The sequence below is a fragment of the Macadamia integrifolia genome, chromosome 10 (assembly GCF_013358625.1).
Source record: "Macadamia integrifolia cultivar HAES 741 chromosome 10, SCU_Mint_v3, whole genome shotgun sequence".
NCBI lineage: Eukaryota > Viridiplantae > Streptophyta > Magnoliopsida > Proteales > Proteaceae > Macadamia > Macadamia integrifolia.
The window spans coordinates 29,235,226-29,255,853 of record NC_056566.1 but is presented as its reverse complement, the minus strand read 5'-3'; the positions used below and the strand labels follow the sequence as shown (position 1 = coordinate 29,255,853).

General features: G+C 37.9%; 3 protein-coding genes and 1 pseudogene across 3 annotated transcripts; 3 read left to right on the top strand and 1 right to left on the bottom strand.

Annotated features, from left to right (window-relative positions):
- The first annotated feature begins 526 nt into the window (after positions 1-526).
- LOC122090644 lies at positions 527-1,244 on the top strand (annotated as a pseudogene).
- Positions 1,245-2,727: 1,483 nt separating this feature from the next.
- LOC122090643 (serine/threonine-protein phosphatase PP1-like) lies at positions 2,728-6,361 on the bottom strand. Its single transcript, XM_042660285.1, has 4 exons — positions 5,565-6,361; positions 3,761-4,320; positions 3,197-3,460; positions 2,728-3,084 (listed from the first exon to the last, which is right to left on the bottom strand). The coding sequence occupies exons 1-4, from the start codon at positions 5,755-5,757 to the stop codon at positions 3,049-3,051; spliced, it is 1,053 nt and encodes a 350-aa protein (XP_042516219.1). The 5' UTR covers positions 5,758-6,361; the 3' UTR covers positions 2,728-3,048.
- Positions 6,362-13,345: 6,984 nt separating this feature from the next.
- On the top strand, positions 13,346-13,865 carry LOC122091042 (late embryogenesis abundant protein Lea5-D-like). Its single transcript, XM_042660854.1, has 2 exons — positions 13,346-13,511; positions 13,622-13,865. The coding sequence occupies exons 1-2, from the start codon at positions 13,441-13,443 to the stop codon at positions 13,863-13,865; spliced, it is 315 nt and encodes a 104-aa protein (XP_042516788.1). The 5' UTR covers positions 13,346-13,440.
- Positions 13,866-17,531: 3,666 nt separating this feature from the next.
- On the top strand, positions 17,532-18,307 carry LOC122091992 (late embryogenesis abundant protein Lea5-like). Its single transcript, XM_042662269.1, has 2 exons — positions 17,532-17,794; positions 17,920-18,307. The coding sequence occupies exons 1-2, from the start codon at positions 17,724-17,726 to the stop codon at positions 18,161-18,163; spliced, it is 315 nt and encodes a 104-aa protein (XP_042518203.1). The 5' UTR covers positions 17,532-17,723; the 3' UTR covers positions 18,164-18,307.
- Positions 18,308-20,628: the final 2,321 nt, after the last annotated feature.

The window sequence follows — 20,628 nt, the reverse complement described above, 5'->3', positions numbered from 1 at the left end:
TTTTTTTAAAAAAAAAAAAAAAAAAAGAGACACACCATAAATGTACCAAAACACTTTATTCCGTTTTTAGAATGAAAAAAATCTGAAAACATTTTTTTTTAAACGTTACCAAACGCAACCTTAGCTTCTTCCCCACTTCCCAGTTCAACAATTTGCCATGTAGCTTCAGAAAGATGCCAAGAAGTAGGCAAGAATACTTGACTCTTGGGTATGTGCAGAAGAGCCAAAGCATGCTACTTAGTATAAATATAGTATAGAGTACTGAGCCTCAAGGGTTATGCCCACTTATGCCCACAAAGGAGTTGCCGTGGCGTGCATGGCTATGACGCAACAAGAATAGAGTAGATAGCTAGGCCCTCTGCACTTTTGGAATTCCCTGGTTAGTTCCTTGAATAATGGAATATGCTTCTTTTCCATCCCTATAAAAGTATTGACATCCCACAATAGTTTCTGGCAAGCTCAACTTGAGACTCCTAAGTACACATTCTTGTAGTTGCTGTTTGCAATGGTCACCTTCAAGACACAGGGAGCCATGGCCTTGAATTTGAAACCTCTCCTAATTGTTTCCCTACTGGTTTCTGGGCTGTTGGCAATCCCACCGGCTGAAGCTCAACTTGGAGACTTGGTAACCTTCTTGGGTCAATCCGAATTCAAGGAACTGTATACTGCACTGCCGATGGCAACATTGGTGTCAACGGGGCAGCAACTCCAGTGTTCTCAAGTAAGTATTTAGTTGTCTAGTAAGTATTTGAGTTTATGATGCATATTGAGATAGTCTCACATTAGCTATGGGTGCCTATAAGAGCCATAAGAGGCTATCCCACTTCAAGCCAATTGATTTAATATGATATCAGAGTAGGTACGCTGGGGCTCCATCGATGATGGGTTCTTCTATATCGATATGATATGATACAAATACTTAGAACAGTGGTTATAATATGTGGTTTCGAATTGCTGCAGATGCTCCAGTTCAATTGCAATGTGGGTCTAATGTGGTATTCAGTACAACCACCAATTCTTCAGGGCAATTCTTCATACAGTTGGGTGCTATAGATTCCCTCATATCGTCTCTACTCACCAGTTGCAGCATGGTTGTCAATGCTGCCCGTCACTTGCAACGCCACCCTGCCAGCGGGTGGAATTTTCCAATCGGCCTTAAAGCTTGTAAGTGGAGTACTTGGTGTCCTTGGCATTTCAAACCTCATCCCTGCCGGTTTCAACTTCCTTCCCCTCTCTTAGCTAATTCAAAGCAGTACCCTAAGTGGGTGTTTACTGTGTTTCTGCTAGCAACTACCAACCATCGAATGAGCCAAGCGTTAGCGGCATTTCAACTACAACCTCTTTGTTTTTACTGTTCCAAGTGTATAATATGTATCAGGGTTTAGTCTTCTGTCTCCATGTCTCTGTTGTGTATGCCTTGATTCAACACTATCAATCTACTATCACAAATTATAAGAACTATAGTTTCTTTCTGTCCCTGATGACCCTGTAGTTAGATCATTTAATAATCTTATCAGCACTTGGGAGAGATTTAAAATTGAAGCCAAAAATTCATTCACAAGGCCTTTAATGGTCTAGGTTTTTTGGTATCGTACAGAACATGGCCTGGATTAGCCAAGTGGTAAATTTTGAAGCTTAATTATCAAAACCCTCTAATAGCTATTGTGCACTCTCTCACAATCATGGATTTTTAGAGATTTATTTTGCCACTTGTGAAACTTTGATTGTACTGAAACTTGACATATGGGTTGGGGCCTTCAGAGGTTTTTTTTTTTTATTCTCTGCTGCCCATGAATTTAGGCTCCGTTGTCATATGGAAGATATAGGAAAATAATCCTCTGTTTTTCTCATCCATGTTTTTCCTTGTTTTGCTACCTGCAGAACGCGACACGTAGACAACTTTAAGATCAACGCACCAGATGTAATAATCCTCACCCAATCTTGACCGTTGGTCTCCTTATTGTCCACGTGTTGCGTTCTGCAGATAGCAAAACAAGGAAAAACATGGATGGAAAAAACAGAGGATTTTGATCCAAGATATATGGGGTAAAACATTCTCTTTAATTGAAAATTATCAATTTGGTATAGCATTTTTGTATTATTTAAACTATCATTCTATTGAGTTAAAAAGAAGGCTTGAATGAATTGGTCTCGAGACTATTAGGAGTTACACAATTCCCTCTTCTAACCCAAGAACTTTTGACAGTTTATGTCAATCAGTCTCTCCCCTGGGAGTACCTAAACCTATTAGCAGACCACTTTAGCCAGTACTTGCTACTCATCGATTCTTGAAGCTGGCCAAGAGAAGCAATATGACAACCTTAAGAGTTGAGACCAGTCCTGTATCGGCAGACATTAGACGTTGCTGATCAATTCACATTATCAATATACCACATTCTGTTGACCAAGCTACTCATAAAGTTGCCAAATGAGCTGTTAATGTTACTGGGTCAAACAATTTTCCACCTCCATACCATGAGATGGGCCTTACTGTAAGTAGGGATTGGCTGTTTTAGCACTCCGTTCTCAATAAAACTACTCTCACATAAAAAAACAAAAACAAATTAAAGAACACATCCACTATAACATGCAGAAATTTAGTATGAAGTGGTTTTTATAACTACAACCATCCCCCATTGCTTGAATTTTCGAAAACCTTACCCAACACCTGTCATAAACTTATCAATTTCTGAGCATATTTTAGTTAATCCTCATTGAAGACCAGTATAAGCTGCAAACAACTACAACAATGGATCTTCTGATTGAGGAAAAACCTGAAACAAACTAGCCCTTTTAGTTCCTGTATAGAGGCTACTGTGACCTGTTAATTTACACATGGTGTACTACAGTACCTTATACAGGCTTGAATCATCGACAAGCTTTGATTTCATGAGAGTTTTTGATTGATGCTGATGCTGATCCAAACGAAAAGCATAAAGGGAAAAAAAAAACACTACATCAAAACCAAGCTCCCAGGAGACATCCCTCTCGATTAACGAACCAAATCTTTAAAGGTGACTCTTAACTTTTACACTTTACTGGAGCTGCTTAGAGAAAATCAGGAGAGCCCGTTGATAGGAGAACCTGTCACCACATGCAAATCAATACAAAAGAAAACAATGCACTTTTAATGTTAGATTTGCAGATTAGAAACTAGTTGATCAGTCAATAGGAAAGATGATACTAAAATGTATACCTTCTTAAGAGTCAATCCTGATGTATTAGCACTACATGATGCTGGCTTGTTTTCTAAAGGTTTGTTTTCAACAGGCCTGTTTTCAGCTGGTTTGTTTTCAACTGGTTTGTTTTCAACAGGTTTCAAGATTTCAAAAGAACACATTAAAGCTTCATCCACACTCAATAAAGCACCTGCATTATCAAATTCACCACCATAGTTTGGAGCTGAAAATATTGTGACTAATCTTTGTTTCGCAAAGAACTCAAATCCATCCTCCACTACCTGCAAGATAATTCTTAAAACATTAATATGAACACAGTGCCATAGCTACACATATCAGTGATGAAACTCAATATTCAATTTATACTACCTAGAAAACCCATAATAAAACTAAGCATCATTACATGATAATACCATCAAATCCAATATAATCCTACAAAATTGCCGAAATATAATATAAAAGAAGGTACATGTTTAAAATCATTTCATTCAGGAGATTGCCCAAGTGGTATTCAAGTAAAATATGGACGGATGATTATTCCACTCAGAGACTTTATCCAAGATAAGTAGAAGGATGCTGACCTGATGGCCCCGGCAAATTAGATCAAGATCATTCTTATCCAAAAATTCATCAACCCTGTCAGCTCCAAACATGCATGACACACCTCGATCACTCTCAGACCAGCCCTCAATATTGGAATTAGGATCAGACCAAAGCAAATCACAAAGGAGACCATTATCTGGAATCTCAGTAGGCCTTGAAATGTTATTTATTTGATTATAATTATCCATCTCTGGTGAGATACCTCCATGCATGCACAATATCTTTTCATCAATGAGTGCAGCCGAAGGCAAGCAATTAAAGCAGTCAGTGAAAATCTTCCATAGTCGGACGTTAAACCTCCTTTTACATTCATCATAGAAGCCATATACTCTGTTGATTTTTGCATCTTCATGGTTTCCCCTGAGAAGAAAGATATTGTTAGGATACCTCACTTTGTAGGCTAGAAGCAAACATATAGTCTCTAAGCTTTGCTTTCCACGATCCACATAATCCCCAAGAAAAAGATAGTTTGCAGTAGGGGGGAAGCCACCAAATTCAAACAGTCTCAAAAGATCTTGGTATTGTCCATGTATGTCACCTGTAAAAAGTGTGAAACATTAGAGAGATCAAGAACAGTAAAAGAGAGACAAAGTGTCATCTTAGTGCATATCAAGCATTGTACAAACTATCTTGTATTTCTAATGAAAGAAACCCAAACCAACTACTCTCCTCCATTATGAGCCTCTTCAAAGACATTACTTGGTCTTTACAAATTATGAGTATGTGACAGTGCATGTGTTTTTAAATTGGTAAGTTGTACATAGATCACCCAGCCATCAATTTTCAAAGTTGGATTTGATTTTCATTCGATGTGCTTGTGGTGGGTTTGAATGGAGTTAAGTAGCTAATCCTAGGCTAGAGAGAATTTCTTGAGCTGGGCTTGGAGTGGACCCATCATTGAGTTATGAGTTGTGAAAGAGACTCCTATATCTTACGTTGGGGCACCTCAAGCCCAGCTCATACATCACACTATTAGATGATATGGTCTTACTATGCACAATTGATATTTTGGGTGGGTAAGTGATAAACAATTAGTAAGAAGAATGAGGATACCAGCTAACCCTTTTGGTTATTTCCTTCTTTTGGCTTAGGGGGAGGTGGAACTGAGAAGAGCAAGTTGAAGAACGTTTTGAAAGACCAAAGCAAATATACAAAAGCAATTTGGCCGAAATTTCTCAAAAGAAAATTAAAAAGATAGTAGTAAAAAATTTTCTATAGTCAGCAGTGAGTTGGCAATGAGTATCCAACAGTTGAGGTGCATGCCGAGCCCTCCAAGCATTCAAAATCCTTCAAGAGGTACTGAGATTAGGGGAAAAAAGCCCACATGGCATAAGGTGAAGATAGGAGAGTTGAACATGTGACCTCTTGGGAGCCTATATTCTACCGGCAAGGCCCCAACTATCTGCACAAGCAATTGTCTAACAATTTCGATTTAAAAGGAAAGGGAATCATGAGGACTAATGATGTGCTAACAAAGATTGGGCCTTGACTATTTCCATTTTGGGGTTAGACTGCAAACATTTGGCCTTTCTAGACTCTGCAGTAGAGCGAACCTTGTACATTGATTCACTCTTATATAATAGGAGAATCATCTTGCAAGAGGCCCACTACACATGCAATGGATAAAGAAAATGATTAGTACAACTTTCTGAGAATCTTGAAAGGTTCTTCAAGAATCAAAGATGCCATTTCAACGAGAAAAATACACCCAGAAATTGGAATATATGTGATTGCTATTGTGTTTATAATGAGGTAAGAAGAAGAAGAAGGAGAGGAACGAACCGCATATTTTGATGGGAGCGTGGAGATGAAGGAGATTGGGCTGGTAGAGGAAGATATGTCTGGCGTGGAGGCAGAGCTGCCGGATCTCACTCTCCGATAATTGAACCTGTTTCCCCCCTTTTCCTTCCAGAAGTCTTCGAATAATGTCGTCCAAAAGCGTGGGATCCATCGGACCCTCAATCGTCGTCGTCATAATCACCAATCAAATGGTCGCAAACCAAACCACCAAATCTTTTTAATTGATCACTCAGAGAGCCTCAACCTCAATTCTCAATGAGAAAAATTGCAATTAGATCCAAATAACGAAAATTGTCATTTGTTAAAGATTACAATCGATCTGGGCAGCTTCTGAAGATAAGCTCTTCCACCCCTTTCTTCGTCCTTTTCCCATGACGGCCAATGAATGCGTCTTGAATAACCTTCACCAAGGAAAAAAAAAAATCTTCTGCCGGCGGCGGCGGTGTTCTTCGTCGTTCTCTCTCTCTAAATTAATTTTATCTTTGTCTTCGTTCCAAATCTCGAACGCGGTTGAAACCTTCAATTCTCTCTCTCTCTCTTTCTCTCTTTCTATCTCACAAATTATTTCCCCCGCAGATTGTAGGAAAAATTTAAGCCACATTCAGGGCTTGCAGGTTTGAAGTTGTTGAGGAGAGAAGGGCGGGAGAAGAGAGAGCGAGAAAGAGAGGGACAGAGAGGAAGCGATAGAGAGGGAGAAGAGGCCAGGACCAGGGTAAGGGTTTGAGAGCCAAGTGCGCGATGATGGGATCAGCCAATGGACACAACAAACGTGGTTGGCAGCTCTATTATGAGAATAGCAAAAAAATTAGTGGACGTGTGCTTTGTAAAACCGAATACCTCTTAGCCATACCTTCTTCTCTCCCCCTCTTTTCTAATTGTTTGTTGGAGAAAAAAACGCTACCTTCCTGCTTTATCAAAAAAAGTTGTGCGCTCCTGCGCCAAGATAGAGGACTGGTGAAATGATGACTCTGCCCTCACCTATTGGATGCTTCAATGTACATTTTCATTGGCTCAGATGTAAGTCATTTATTTATTTTTTTTTTTAAATTCCAATTCCACAAATGGTTTTATGTATCAACCTATGATGGTTTCAAGTGTCGATATCATTTTGGCCATATCGGCCAGATTGTATTAGTATTGGCTAAGTACGATATTAATATTAATTCATTAAGATCACTATCTGTATTGTTTCAGGGGTAAAACAGTAAAAAAAGTATTTCTTTTCTGAAAATAAGGGCATCGATACTTGCTGATCCTATTCAGATTGATATCAGCACACTGATTATATTGATTAAGATCATAAATTATGAATTAAAAAAAGAAAAAGTCATTCCACTCCCATTGATGCTTTTACTCCCATTAGCCTTTGCACCCTTCACTGTATTTTCGTGAACTAGAGGGGAGGACAGCCAAATTCGGAGAAGGTCCGAAGGATGAGAGAATGAGAGAGGGTGGGTAAAAAGTACAAACAGATTATCCCTTCAATTAAGTTACCCATTTTCCTGAACGTTAGCTAAGCTAATGGTATTAGTTCCCTTCAATCAAATCAATGAGCCTATTGTTGATGAGGAAGGAAGCTCACCTTCTTAGAACCCATTGAGGGGTCTCGGCCTGGAAAGGGGAGAGTGGCCGAGTGGTCAAAAGTGACAGACAGTAAATTTGTTGAAGGGTTTTCACGTAGGTTTGAATCCAACCTCCGTATAAGGGCTCGAAATATTTAACTTTATGGGCTGAAAAGCCTAATTGTTATAGGAGTAAATTCTCGATCTAATATTATTTTTTTCCTTTTTTGTGATTTCCTACAAGTCTTTTTTTAGAGGAACAGATTAAAGAAATGGAAAAATTACCACATGTGGCCATATCATCACTTGTAGTATGAGCTTGTTCAATTGTTGTCATTGTTGGGAACTTGGCGGTACTAGAATTTGAAATATGCTCAATCAGACACCAAGCTGGGATTCAAGACAGCAAGCATGCGAACTTTACAGCAATTCCAAGCCATTCTTTCAAATGAGAAGACAAGAAGTTGGGATGGGTTGAGGGCAGAAACCATGTAACCTTCACAGAAATTCCAAGACATGTGAGCTTCTAATGAGAAGACAAAGAAAGCTCTTCCCATCCTAGTATGTTCATGTGAGGATGTCCATGGCAGTTCAAACCTAAACTTAATATGAAACCTAACGGAACTCAATATGAAATCGAATAAAAACCAGAACCAAATCGAGGTTTTGATTTCTAAAATGTGTTCCTATATTTGGTTCAATTTTGATTTTAATATTTTGTATCTTGAGCCTAACCAAAACTAAACCAATTGACACCCTTACTCAGGGTTATACCAATGCGAACAACACAAGTGGTTGGCCACCGGCCTAGGCGGTTTGAGGTATTGACACCCACCGATCCAGTCCAAGGGTAAAAAATGTCAAAAACCCAAATTTTAAAGAGAAATAGGAATAAAATCATCCAATCCCAGCCGACTCGAATTGGTATTGATAAAGGCCGATCCTTATCGATTTTGGAAAAGACAGATACTGTGACTTTTCCAATTTAGCTTGGTCTTGGGCTTGGGCTTGGGCTGAAGCCCTACGTTCAACTCATACCTCTGAGTAAGCCCAGTCCAGGTAGCTCCTGCTAGATCCATACCATGCTTGGATCCGCCTAAATTCAAAAGGGCCATTCCATTGGAGGAGATAGGATCCGCCGCTTGTACGAGTTAGCATCCAACATCTGTCATTTCTTCTGCCATTCTAAGGATAAAAAGAGGTATATTTGAAAACAAAAAAGATAAATGTTGGATACTGAGTCGTACGACCAGGTGATTGTATGAACAGCTGATCCATTTCCCCCCTAAACTAAACTGCAATTTTTTATACGTTATAGTAATAAAGCTAAACATTGTTGCAAAGGTTTGAACTCTATGGGCATCAATTGAAGGAAGCCTAATATTTACAATTAAGTTCAAGTATATAATAAAAGATAAATTGATTATCTTTTATAACTAAATACTTTATAGTTTTTACAATTACAAGATAACCTACGTTCCTCGTATGTGCTAATATAACATAATTAAAAATTGAATCTTTTATGATTTATGGAGAAGGAACAATCTTAGAGGTGTGACACTTACCGAATTAGTTTTCTCCAATATCTCTGTCTTCGCTTTTAAAATTTTCTCATTATAATTCCTTCTTATATTCCAGCAACAAATATTTAAATTAAGAAAGGAAAGAAGAAAAAATGTGTATGACAAATGTTCTGGGCAATGTGAAGTTATAATCAAATTTCACGCTAACAATGCATGATGAATTTGTATATCTGTTGCTCATAACTAAGGCATGCCTTTCAATAACCGTTTTAACAACACTTGGCTTGCATCTCATGAATGCAATAACATTTTTTATTTTATGTTATCTAATTTTATTTTATTCTTATTGGAAAAGCCAAAGTTGCTTTAGACAGGCCACTTTGATAAGTTTATCTGGGTAGCTCATTAATTTTTAGCCTGTAGTGAGGTGATGCAATAATTCTAACATTTGGATAGATAGAGTATAGGACTAGTATTGGATTAGTCATATGTTAATATATATATATATATATTCCAAATTTTATTTTGCCACTTGGCTGATCTTTTTTTTATTATTATTTTTTAATTTCAGCTAAAGTTTGACAATGGATTGAGAACCTTGAGGTCTGTCTGCCCACAAAATGTGAATCCCATCAAATCATGTGGTAGAAACTTGGCTATCCTGATAAGTTTACTATGCCGTACAATTGATATTATTAGGTCACTTATAAACAATTAGCAAGAAAAATAAGGACATCAATAATAAAGATCAAAATGAAGTTAACCCTTTTTTTTTCTTTTTTCTTTTTTAAGGTGAGAGGTGGGAACTGGTAAGAACAAGTTGACATGTTTTTAAAGACCAAAAAAAATATACAAAAAGGCTTAGGTTGATTTCTCAAAAAAATTGAAAGACCTCATCTCTATAACAATCAATACATTAAAATGATGGGAGAAGGTTTCTAACTCGCACCTCCAATATGGAGGGAATCTCTCCTATCAAAACAATCATGAAGTGAGGAAGTGATTGCCTGGATATAGGTCCCACATGATTTAGGATGAGAAAGAAAATATTACTACGAGGTCCACATGGTGAGGATGTGAGAAAAGCATTCCCACTATGGGCGTGGGGGATTTTTTTTCTTAAAATGATACAAAGAAAATGATCAGAGTTTTCCTTTTACAACAATGAAAACGAATCCCTTAACCATGGCTTTCGAATGGATTGAAGAGGGTATCGATCAGAAGGTACTATGAAAGATTATTCCTCTCGGAGTCTTGAATATTCTTGCTTAGGGGCATATAGGAGGGCACTATGAAGAAGAGAGAAAGTGAAAGAGAGAGAGTTTGCCATCGTATCCTTTCCTGGCAAGCTTTTGGCAATTGATAGAAAGGGAATCATGAGGATTAGCTATAAGAAGTTACCAAAAGCCAAATTCAATCTACAACTATCCAATCCTTGTGGCCAGTGATTTGGCATCCAATATGATTGGCACTTGGTATTTCCACGTCATATAGAAAGATCGAATCATCTTGCAAGAGGGCCTGACTGGGAAAGAGCATGCAGTGGATAAATGATTAGTCCAAGTTGAGACGAGAATTATATTTTTTTTTGCTTTCTATGGTATGACATGTTCCAGATAGCTCCTAATAAGGGATAAGAGTCTTGATGAAAGGGGCATCAAGAATTAAAGATGCCATTCCAACCAGAAGGAAACACTCAGAAATTGGAATGTGATCCCCTCCCTTCGCCAGACCCACCCCTGACTTCATATCTCCAAAAGAAGCAAGATGAAGTCAGCTTATCATTTTGATTTCTAATTGTGGGAACAAGTAGGGACAGGTTTGCAAGTCTAGATGGAATGCCAATGGCCAGTGTCCACATATTTTTCCTTAGGGTAAATGTATAACCATGGGTATTGGTGGAAAAAGACCCTCTCTAACATCAATGACCTTCCAATGATTCATCTAAGCGGTGGGAGGAGTTGGGACAACTTGTATCCCTAGATGTTGGCAGATGTTGCAATGCGCGTTGAACTGCTCCCAACTGTGGATGGTCATTGAAGGGAAGTTGGATGCCCAAGTCGTTTTAGAGAGAAGCCAAATCCGATATTGTCACCATCTACGTGACACATAAAGTAAACTTCATCTTACCCAAAATACCTTCATTCGGGCAAAACTGTCTTGATGCCAACCTCTATGGTTACACCGAGCAAACAAGAGTGCAAAACCCTCTTTTTATTATTTTTTTTTTCTTTTCCTTGAGCTTGCACTTTTGTGTTTTCCTCTCTTATTGACATGAATGATTTCATTTTCTTTTTTACCATAATATTTTGTCGTTTCTCATATTGATTTGCTCCTGTTTTCTTGATTGGAAAACCCTCTTTTATTTAGGGATTCTAATCATTGCCAGTATGATTTCAAGTAGGAAAGGGTTCCTAGGCCACTCACAGAGCATTTCTAAAGCCACACCAATGTCTTTGAAGAATGACGTGGCTAATAGAGGATCCAAATTGTCAAGAATGAGAGAACATATAAGGAGAGAATTTGAAAGAGAATGTTAGAAATGGATAGTGCATGTAAGAATCTTTTTCTTTTTCAAATATTTGCCATATGATAGCTAGGGTTGAAAAAAATCCTATATTCTTTTAACAAAGATAGAACCATTGTCATCTGTTTCATATATAAATGAATATTTTCAAGTGGCAAAATAAAGTTGAAAAATGAGAATTACTAAAAAGGTGATACCTTTGTTGGAACCTAATCATTTAAAATTTCTGACACTGTTGGAGCTCTATTGAAAGTGTGGAGTATTTGTTATTTTCATGCTCTTCTCTAAATTTGTCAAATATTTTCTAGAATATGGCACCATCCGGGAGATATTAAACATTTTTCAAGGGCATGCATATGGATATGAAAGAACTTTGATTTGTCAAACAACTTGTGACTCAATTGGTAAATTGGCTTTAATTCTGTGTTGTGATATATCACATCTGGAGGGAAAGAAATAAGAGAAAGTGGGGCACTTCTTCACGGGCTAACCAGCAAAATTGGACTTCTGTCATCTTTTAGATCAGACATAGACTGCTTCCTATCAGTGCCACTCGTCATAATATTGTAAATATGCATCTCGTTGTTTCTTTGAACCTTCCTCTTAGTGCTCTCCATCCCCAATAGTTTGTATCCCCTCCCTTGACGTTTCGTTGCTTTAGTGAAAACCTCTTCTTGCTTTAGTTTTTAGAGAACCTCTTCATGCTCCCCATCCCTAGTAGTTTGTATCCCCTCCCATGGATAAATGCATGATATTATTGTTGAAGTACGTTGATCGAATGCATTCCAAAACATGAAAAGAGATTTGATTGAACATAACTGATGTCTATTATTATCTCTCTAACCAATTGTCAAAATAGCCGCGCCATTTGTCCATGTGATAAAGTGTATAAGAACATTTTTCCTAAAGAGTTATTATGTGGCAAAAATAAAACTTAATAATTCTGGTTTCTTATTTGGATGTCTTTCATCATAGTCCGCCATAAGTACAATGTTTATGTTATCAAAGGAACCTTAATTCCTTACATATCCCACCAATTTTTATTTTTGTATTATTTAACTTAAGCATACAAAGTTACAAACACAAAATTTTAATTTTGCAGCCATTGATTCTTTCATGTCTGACTCTGATACCATTGATAAAAAAATATATACAATACAACATGAAAAATTTACATAAACATATGATCCATATAAATAGAAGGTGTTTCAGAAATACTTAACAAAAAATATAAATCTTACAATCTTATTCCATCCCATGCCACTACCAAATATACCAAAGTCGAATTAAAGCACCACCTTCACCAAAAAAAAAAAAAAAAAATTAAAGCACCACCCTGTTAGAGCGTTGACCGGTGTAAATTTGAGAACCATAAAAAAAGAGAAGATTGGGATAATGGATTTGGGAGTGTGGGACCGAAATATCTCCCACGCCATTAAAGGAAGAATATGGAATGGATTCTATTTGAGATCGAAACTACCCCAGCCGTTCCAACCCCATATGAGGCTATTATGTATATAGGCTGAGAGTAAGTTGGCGGGGCCACAAAACCGGAACGAACGAGCCTCACGTTCCTAATCCCATGCATATATCATGTATAAGGCGTCCATAGAGACTAGAGAGATCTCTGTCGTTACTTTTCTCACCTGGATTCCAATTCCAAAGTGTTCAAACAACTCCTCGTGGTGACATGATCGACCACGTGGCAGATGTGGACCCACGTGACTTGGAAAGAACCCAGAAGCACTCTTCATTTTAAGACTGTACCCCTACTTTTCTCTTACCTGCCGAAATCATCCTACGGGTGTTAATCGGTCGGTTCAGATTGAATTTAAAATTTCATATTAATCGGGCCTCATAAGCTGATAAATAGGGTAGAAGGGCTATAAACAACTCCAATATGACTCCTAGCGAGTTAAGAGTTACAATAAAACACTATAAATGCCGAGATAATAATCGGTCTAGGCCCAACATTGGACCATTTACTAAATTTTGGTTTAGTTTCAAGCTTTAACCAATGTCTACTGGGAATCTTCTTTTTATGAATATAAAATTTTATTTATTTGGAGGGAAATCCACGAGAAATGTCCGGAGCTTTCTATATAAACAGACGAGACCCTCGCTCTCGAAGCATCAAGGCCTTCCTATACCTAAAGAGAGAGAGGGTTCGGGAGAGAAGAAGAGACGGCGGCGAATAGCTTTTACTCTACTGCTGCAGTGGCAGTAAAACAAACCCTTAGATCAGAATGGCTCGCTCTCTTTCGAACGCAAATCTTCTATCAGCTCTGGTCGATGGCGCCTCAGTATCAATCACCAGGTAAGAAATGATTATTTACTTGGCATCCAAACATAGCCAGTCCCATCCCAACCAATGTCTTAACATGTTTGTTTTTCTTTCTGGTTGTGTCCATGGATGATTATGAGCAGACGAGGCTACGCTGCAGCAAGTGAGGGTATCGTAGTGGCATCGAACATGGCGAAAGGAAATGGGTCGAAGGGCAAGGTGATGAAAGGAGCAGAGGAGATGAGACCAACCATGAAAGAAGCATCGGAAACTATATATTGGATACCAGACCCAGTCACTGGTTACTACCGGCCAGAGAATGCTGGGGGCGAAACCGACGTGGCTGAGCTTCGGGAGATGGCGTTGAACAAGACTAAGCAACACTAGATTAATCTATAAATATATATATATATATATATATATATATATAATCTAACAAAAGTGAATAAGAGAGAGGTAGCGGTCTTAACTCTTTGGTACACTTCAAAAAATCTCTCTCATCTTTAGAGAAAGAATAAAGAGAAAGAGCCCTTGTTGCCTTTCGCTTCTAATCATATACTAAGTATGTAGTATGGGTTCGTGATTAATGCCACTTTCAGTAACTCAGCTTATTATCTTGGGTTCTATTTATTTCTTCTTTGGTATTACGTAACATGTGAAGGCCGGAGACTTAGAGATATGTTTACAATACTATACATCACTTGCCAAGCTTAAAAACTAAACACTAAAGCCACTTGACCAACACGGTGGCAAATTCATGGGATCCACCTTTACTGAGCTGATTTGATCTGACGAAATGAGATGAAGTGGGGATGGAATCATAAAATTATGTTAAATTCATGCTCTTACAAGGGTAAACTTGGAAAATCATCGATCTCTTCTTCCCCAGAAATGACCCTGGTAGTTACAGTAATGTCATGTTGTACCTTCAGTGTCATCCTCAAAAAAATTTATGAAAGAGATTAGTTTTAGTCCCACATATATTGCTTATGAAAGAGTGTGGAGTGAAGAATATATTGTATTGGAAAAATAACTATCCCTAGTCACGTGGTTGCTGCACCAGCATCTAGGTTGATGAGATAGCAAGCAGAGGCACTGTCCAGTGCACGGGTTAGTGGGCAAGGCAGTCTTTTGAAGTCCAACTGTGTCTAGGCGTAGAAGGTGTAACCATGAAGTATTCTAAAATACTATTTGGCATGGAAAATTCGTCTCCACATTGACGTTGTGGAAAACACTTCTTCATAATATAATATAAGGAGAAGGTTTTTTGAGTCCCTAAGAAATTCTACACCCTCTAACAGATAATTCTTTATTCATTTTTGGAGGAAATAAAATATAAAATTTCCTCAAAGGAAAAACCATTCTTTTCGCAAAAGACATAACCTTTGATCATTGATACCAGCAAGAAAAGGGATTTGGATCCTTTCCGACACTCTGACTCTCTCCTGCTTTGCTAATGTAGTCTCCTCTATCCACTTCATTGTTGGTATTTAATTAGTGTTTCAAATGATTAACTTAACAGTCAAAGCTTTTGTTGTGGCCTCCGAGTCCCAAACCAGCTGAAACATTTTAGGGTTTCTAATCGCTGATGTATGATTTTAAATACAAAGGAGGTTTCCACGCCTCCAGTTTGGGAACCCATACCACACCAATGGTGGAACAATTACATCACTAAGAAGTCTATATGGTTATGGAGAACTGGAGGAGTGAGACAATTAGAGGGTATGAGGAATCAATATTGTAAGTGGGGATTATTATTATTATTTTTTTTCCCTTACAAAAATTTGTCACTCAACAACATTGATGAGGTTCATATTAATCTGATCATAGTCAGGTAGATCTCAATGTCATTTGATCACATATTAAATTTAGGGAGAGGGTTCCCTAAAAGGCAGTGCACGGGTTCAATTGGAGCACATTTAGAAGCATCAACAATGATGATATTATGTTTTATCAGGGTGGAGCGGTTATTTAATCCTCGATCGTGCTTTTAATTCAGGCGCATAATCTAAATGTAAATTCTCAAGTAGAAGAAGAGAATTACTTAAAAGGTTTGTTTCAACACTCAATACATGGACTATTGAGATGGTGCATGTTGCTACATGGTGGAATATATTTTATTAAATTGAAACCAATAGTTAGAAAATGGCAACTCTAAATTATTTCTTAGGTATGTGACAGTTGGAATTTCTATATCATAGTTTATCCTTAAACAGTGCACAAATAACTGGATTATTAACTATAAATATATTAACTTGATGGAAGAAAGAACTCTATCCGATCATGTCCTCTTATACCCAGACATAGACGTAATAAAATGACCATCTCACCCCTCCCTGTGTGGATGCTACCTCCTTAACTTGAAAGCCAATGAATCACTTTTTACGTGAGAACCTATTGCCTTCTTAAATTATTATTAATTAACACAATGACTTGAATAGAACCTATGATATACAACTTATCCCACCAAAATTGACATGTGTTTAATTCTTCAGAGGAACCCTAATCCCATACTTATCCCTAATCTCCAAATATGTCAAATCAAAGAGCCACCTTGTTTAACGAGGAAAAAACGTTGACCGGTGTGGTGAGAACCCAAAAAAGAAGAAGATTAGGACAGTGAATTTGGGACAGAAATTTCCCCCTACCTCCATTAAAGAAAGAAAAGAATATGGAATGAATTCTGTTTGAGATCAAAACTTATGAGGCCATTACATATATATAGTAGGTTAGGACTTGGGACATTATCAGGAAAAAAAAAAAAAGGTTAGAACCTGGTGGGAATAAGTGTGGGGGCCACAAAGCCACAACCAATCCCACGTTCACATCAATTTGGTATCCCATATGGATCAAAGGACTAGATAAAGTGATCTCCATGTTACTCTTTCTATCTGGATTCCAATTCCAAAGTGTTCAAATGGCTCCTCGTGGTCCTACCAAAAAAATAATAATAAAAAAAAAGGTCACGATACTCACGACCAGGTGGCGGATCCAATGACTAACCCCACTTTTATCTTAGCCGGCTTCAATTGTACTCCCTGATTGAGGGGTGTCAATCGGTCAATTTTGGTTGATTTTGATTTGGTTTAATCAGTTCCATCAATTTAAAACCTCGTACTTGTTGGTGTACGATGTCTTGTATTTCGTTACAGTTTAACCCAGAGAGTATTAGTGTAACGTCTCGACAGGCAGGATGGTGGTCCCGCTAGTCGGTTAGCAGCAGTGGGGCTTGTAAGCCTTGCGCCCCCCACTTGAATTTTTTATTTGAAGGCAATTATGTGCTTTTCAGATTAGGATTTTTCGCTATATATTTGTATTGAGGATTTCTTTTTCTGTAATACAAGCAATACTGAGAGATGTGAGGGACGAGCGCCGTAATCCTATTCTTCTTTGATAGTGAAGCAAGATCTCATCTTATCGGGGACGTAGATAATCTTGCCTAACCTCGTAAATCTATATGCATTACTTGTTCTTGTTTTTCCATTATCTTTTGCATCGTTTTAGGGTTACATTTCTATAATACTATCATTATATATTGTTTAATTAATCAAGACTTATGGATTATCGCCATAATCACGTTTATACTTGCTCAGTGAATTACCAATTTAAAATTGAACTCAAGTTAATCAAAGTAATCAAATCATAATGGTCTTTAAATGAGTTGACTGGACTATAAACGAGTTGATCAAACTATAAACAAGCTAATCAAACTGTAGATAATTATTTTCGATGTTGATTGGACACTCATCAACCTACAACCAAGTACCATGAGCACCCCAAAAATAATTGATTCAAATCCGACGTTGAATCATTTATTAACCATCGGTCCAAGCATGGGCTATAAATGATCGGTAATTCCGTATAGTCAAGCCCACCGATTTAGACCAGCTTGAATTCCCTGTGGGCCACACCACTTAATTCATCTTTAAACAGTTCGTGAAAACTGTCTTATCCTCTTTTTTTTTTTTTTTTTTTTTTTTTTTTCTGATCAGTAGGAATCTTCTTCTTAGGATTATTAGTTGGGGAAACCCTCACGAAATGTCACCAGACTCTTCTCTCTCTATATAAACAGACGAGACCCTCAACCCTCGAAGCATCAAAGAAATTATAGACTTAAAAGAGAGGGTTTGGGGGAGAATTTCTCTGCAACTGAAGAAGGGTTTGTTTCTGTTATATCCTAACAATCAAAATCTTTGGTCTGCAGTGGAAGTAAAACAAGCGCTTTGATTTCTTATTCAAATCAGAATGGCTCGTTTTCTTCCAAACGCAAAGCTTTTTTCAGCTCTCATCGATGGCGTCTCAGTACCGGTCAACAGGTAAGACAGAGTCAAGAAAGAACTCTTTAATTTCACGGTCCTCTGTTCTTGTTTTCAGGGTCCTCTGTTTTGTCTTATTAATATGTTTACTGTTTCTGGTTGTGTCCATGGATGATGATGAGCAGGCGAGGTTACGCTGCAGTATCTCAAGGTGTTGTTTCATCGAACGTAGTTGAAGGAAGTGGGGCAAAGAAGAGCGGCGTAGTGAAAGCAGGGGAGGAGATCAGAGCAACCACTAAAGAAGCATCGGAAACTAAATGTTGGGCACCAGACCCTGTTTCTGGTTACTACCGCCCAGAGAATGGTGCAGGCGAAATCGACGTGACCAAGCTTCAGGAGATGGTCTTGAACAAGGCTAGGCAACACTAGATTGAGATAATCAAACTAACTATAAATTACAGTTCATAAATCTCTGCAAATCTCCTCTTTTTCCCTCTTTCTGGGTAGGAAAAAAGGAAAATAGAATCAAATGAAAATCCATGGCTTCTGTTGTTGCAGAAATTCAATTCAAATGAGGAACCAACATATGGTAAAGTTACTTTCAGTTTCAGTCTTTGATTGAGAGATTTATTGGAATTGGTAACAGCGAGCAATGTTGGCCTCTGCCGATATCGATACAAATCAGCTGATTCGGCTAATTCTATACCAAAACTTGTAAGAGTATCTGCTCTAAGTATCGGTATTAGATCGGAATATCGGTCAGTACCGATAACATGTTTTGAATGATAGGAAATTGATAGAATTATACATCTCAAGAACAAAACAGTCTAAAAATGATTTTGTTTTTTAAACACACAAAATCAAGGGCAAAATCTTCTGATTCGACCGATATGCCCAATAACCAATTGAGCGTACATGAGGTCTGATTTGGTATGACTTTGCTTCAATTTTGAAAATTTTTTTTTTTAATGAAATAGTTAATAAATAGAAAAAATTAAAAGTTTCTAATTGCATCAATCTGAAATATTTCAAAATAAGAAATCCATTTGGTCATTCAATTTTTGAGATTAGACTCTCTCTCTCTCTCTCTCTCTCTCTCTCTCTCTCTCTCTCTCTCTCTCTCGGAGGAAGAGGATGAGGATGGGGCAGGATTGTCGGATTGAAGATTAAACCAGATAGCTATGAGAATACGCTCATGGATCTACTCATCAGATAGATACGGAAGGCGATGGCGAGCAACTTGAAACATGTTATAAAAAGGTCTCTGAGTTGCCTTTGAAGGAGAAGGTGCAAGGGGTAGATCAGTATCGATGCCTCTTTTAGGCACAAATCGTGAACCAGTTAATGGTAAAATGTCAAATTTATCCTATCATTTGATTGAAATATATCATTCTAAATGAGGAATATAGTTCTATTCTTCGAATTCATCAGTAGTCATCTGATATTTCCACTGAAGGATCCAGGGGACTTCGTATAAAATGAAGAATTGAACGAAGAGAGCTCGAGAGTCCAGAGGTTGATTGAATTCTTTAAACTTGGTGACTAATTGCTGAAGAGCTGTTAGGAGGAACTCTATTGGAGGTGGTCCCCATGTATAGAACCATTGGAGAGACCAGTTCCGCACACCTGATAAGGTGCGTTGAAGTCAAAACTTCACGAACCAGAAATGGGTTTCATGATCGTTCTGATATAAGAATATCATGTCTCAAGCTTTAACATAATCTGCATAATCATATGACCTGAGTTTAAGGCCGTGACATCGTGGAATTCGCGTTTGAATGAGGACGAAGATCCCTATTCATGATCCCTACTGATGTGTAATATATTGAGCTTAGAATAAGCCTGAACATGAGCGGATCTATAACAATGTTGAATTTGAGCACTTTAAGTTTTCTCAGGGATTCTTTCATAGAAAAAACGGGTTTTATTGCCAGTGGATGGATGAAGGTGATCACGAAGGTGAATCTGTTGTTTTATGGTTGTCCTTGTTGGCAACTCGACCACGTGGCGGTGATGACGTGGCCAGTTTGGGTGATGTGGATGAAAATGATGACATGGCAATATCCAGTGTCACCGATGAGATAACAAAGCAGCTTGGTATGCATGGAGTGGTTTAATACATCATTAATAGGTGGTGCGGGTTTCTGGGTCAAAACTGGTAAAATTGGCCTATTTACGATCGAGGGCATTTTCGGCAATGAAAATGACATTTTTGGAAGATCGGTTCTTCATGAAAAATATAGATTGTAATTTTCCTAGTCCAGTGCATTTGATTTCATCACATTCCGATACCGTATGAAGAAGTTACGGCATTTATGGCAGTCAAGGGCAGTTTCGACATTGAAGATGAATTTTTTAAAGGAAATGTTCTACATGTAACAATACGAAAAAAATACAATCTTTCCAACGGTTCTAATTTCATCGCATTCCGATTCCGTATGAGAAAGATACGTCATTGGAAAGGTGTAGGGGCATTTTGGTCTTTTTACATGGATGATTCAGATGATTGAGTCTTCTGAAAAGTCGTAGAAAATCCAGTTACGATTCCAACGCACTTCGTTTCATCTCGATCGGATATCGTATGAAAAAGTTATAAGCGTTTCCGTAAAGTCGGTTCGAAAATCCAAACCGAAAATCCATCAGTTGCTCTCGGTGTTGGGTGGATTTTTCGGAATTTATTTTTGAAATTCGAGGGGCTTTTGTGTAATTTAAATATTTTGAAGGTTTGAGTTGCAAGGGGTCTTTAAGCACTGAAACATATGGAGGCAGGGGCTTGATTGTAATAAAGAGGAGTAAAGGGAAGTGAAATGGATGGTCAAGATTCGACCACGTAGGCTTGATGCCCATCCAAAGACTACTGAGATTTTGGTGTGATATGGACGAGATAGATGCTT